Source organism: Nicotiana sylvestris, chromosome 8 (genome assembly GCF_000393655.2).
Source record: "Nicotiana sylvestris chromosome 8, ASM39365v2, whole genome shotgun sequence".
Lineage (NCBI taxonomy): Eukaryota > Viridiplantae > Streptophyta > Magnoliopsida > Solanales > Solanaceae > Nicotiana > Nicotiana sylvestris.
In genome coordinates this window covers 79,836,176-79,839,082 of record NC_091064.1, presented here as the reverse complement: position 1 = coordinate 79,839,082, position 2,907 = coordinate 79,836,176, and the positions used below count along the sequence as shown (strand labels likewise).

At 43.5% G+C, this 2,907-nt stretch overlaps 1 protein-coding gene across 1 annotated transcript; it reads left to right on the top strand.

Annotated features, from left to right (window-relative positions):
• Positions 1-919: 919 nt before the first annotated feature.
• On the top strand, positions 920-2,670 carry LOC138875270 (uncharacterized). The gene is made up of 3 exons (XM_070154094.1): positions 920-1,124; positions 1,940-2,215; positions 2,456-2,670. Exons 1-3 carry the CDS (start codon positions 920-922, stop codon positions 2,668-2,670), a joined length of 696 nt encoding a protein of 231 aa, XP_070010195.1.
• Positions 2,671-2,907: the final 237 nt, after the last annotated feature.

Genomic DNA, 2,907 nt, shown 5'->3' with positions numbered 1-2,907 from the left:
ACACATCCTGATTGACAATTGCACCAAGCACAAGTTGCAGTCATTTATGGATTGTTTTGCTGGGTATCATCAAATCTGGATGGATGAAGTAGACGCTGAGAAAACGGCTTTCATTATGCCGTACAGAATGCACTGTTACAAGATGATGTCGTTCGGGTTAAAGAATGCTGGGTCCACCTACATGAGGGCCATGACTACCATTTTCCATAATATGATACATAAAGAGATTGAAGTGTATGTAGATGATGTCATCATCAAATACAAGAAAGGCACTAATCACATGGAAGATTTGAGGAGATTCTTCAATTGACTAAGAAGGTACAACTTGAAGCTGAATCCCGCAAAATGTGCATTTGGGGTTCCTGCCAAAAAACTACTTAGGTTCATTGTGCGTCGCCGAGGTATAGAGAACTGGATCCATTAAAGGTCAAAGTTATTCAAGAATTGCCACCGCCAATGAATAAGAAAGAAGTAATGAGTTTCTTGGGGAGACTCAACTACATTAGCCGGTTCATAGCTCAATCTACTGTTTTCTGTGAGCCAATCTTTAAGATGTTGAAGAAGGACGCCGCTACCAAATCGACTGATGACTGCTAGAGGGCCTTCGACAGAATCAAGGAGTACCTGTCCACACTGCCAGGTTTGGTCCCGCCCGAGCTGGGTAGACCCCTATTACTCTATAGTGCTAGATGGAGCATTTGGTTGTGTTCTTGGGAAACATGAAGAAACGGGGAGGAAGGAGCTGGCCATCTACTATCTTAACAAGAAGTTCATCCCTTACGAGGCCCGGTATTCTCTGTTAGAATGCACCTGTTGTGCTCTGACTTGTGTAGCTCAGATGTTGAGGCACTATTTCTGTGCGTATACCACATAGCTCATATCAAGGATGGATCTGTTGTAGTACATCTTTCAGAATCCCATGCCTACTGGCAAGCTAGCCAAGTGGCAAATCATGCTGAGAGAATTCGACATTGTCTACGTAACTCAGAAAGAAATCAAGGGACATGCTTTAGCAGATCATCTTGCTGAGAATCCCATGGACGAAGAATACAAATCCTTAAAGATGTATTTTCCTGATGAAGAGATATCATTCATAGGAGAAGACATTGCACAATCCTATGACGGTTGGAGAATGTTTTTCGATGGAGCAGCAAATTTCAAAGGAGTTGGCATAGGAGCAGTCCTAGTGTCAGAAATCGGTCAGCATTATCCGGTGTCTGCCAAACTTAGATTCCCTTGCACCAACAACATGGCTGAGTATGAGGCCTACATCTTGGGACTCAAGATGGCCATTGACATGAACATTCAAGAGTTGCTAGTGATCGGGGATTCGGACTTGCTTATACATCAGGTTCGAGAAGAATGGGGGACCAAGAACTCCAATATACTCCCTTATCTACATCATGTACAGGAGTTGAGAAAGAGGTTCAAAAAGACAGAGTTCCAACATGTTCCCAGAGTCCAAAATGAGTTTGCCGATGCATTGGCTACCCTACCATACATGATACAACATCAGATAAGAATTTCATTGACCCTATTCCAGTAAAGATCTAAGATCAGCCAGCTTACTGTGGTCACATCGAAGAAGAAGTGGATGGAAAAACTTGGTTTCATGATAACAAGGAATACTTGGCGAAAGGAGAATACCCAGGGCTCGCAAATGCTATTCAGAAGTGCACGCTTCGTAGGTTATCCAACAATTTCTTTCACAGCGGAGGAATCCTGTACAGGAGGACTCCTGATTTGGGATTACTAAGGTGTGTCGACGCAAAGGAAGCAGCTAAATTACTAGAAGAAATCCATGTTGGGACCTGCGGGCCACATATGAATGGCATTATCTTAGACAAGAAGATACTCCGAGCTGGTTATTTTTGGATGACTATGGAAATGGACTGCATCCAGTATGTCTGGAAGTGCCACCGCTGTCAGATACATGTAGATATGATAAAGGTGCCTCCAAACGAGCTTAATGCAACAAGCTCACCATGGCCGTTCGCCGCTTGGGGAATAGATGTTATCGGAACAATCGAACCTGCTGCATCAAATGGGCACAAGTTCAACCTAGTGGCACTTGATTATTTCACCAAATGGGTTGAACCAGCATCATACAAGGCAGTGAGTAAGAAAGTCGTAGCAGATTTTGTCCGCGACTGTATCATTTGTCAGTTCGAAATTCCAGAATCAATCATTACTGATAATGGTTCCAATCTCAACAGTGACTTGATGAAAGCTATGTGTGAAACCTTCAGGATCAAACACAAGAATTCTGCAGCCTACAGACCTCAGATGAACGGAGCCGTAGAGGCCGCCAATAAGAATATCAAGAAGATACTAAGGAAAATGATAGAGAAGCATAAGCAGTGGCACAAGAAGTTATCACTTGCTTTATTGGGGTATCTCACCACGGTCCGTATATCAACCGGGGCAACCCTCAATATGCTGGTTTACGGTACAGAGGTTGTTATTCCTGCTGAGGTAGAAATTCCTTCCGTAAGGATCATACAAGAAGCTGAAGTCGACAATGCAGAATGGGTGAAAAGTTGTTACGAACAGCTAGCTATTATAGACGGAAATAGAATGAATGCAGTTTGCCACGGTCAGCTTTATCATAACAGAATGGCCAGAGCCTTTAACGAAAGAGTCAGGCCAAGACAATTCGCACTAGGGTAGCTGGTGATAAAGAAGATTTTCCCGCATTAGGATGAGGCCAAAGGGAAGTTCTCTCCCAACTAGTAGGGTCCGTACATGGTCCACCGGGTTCTAACAGGAGGAGCCCTCATACTTGTAGAAATGGACGGAGAAGTTTGGCCGAAGCCGATCAATTCAGATGTAGTGAAGTGATACTATATGTAACCTTTATGCTTTCCTATATGATGTAATTTGAACTACGTCTGACCTGGTTCTCGT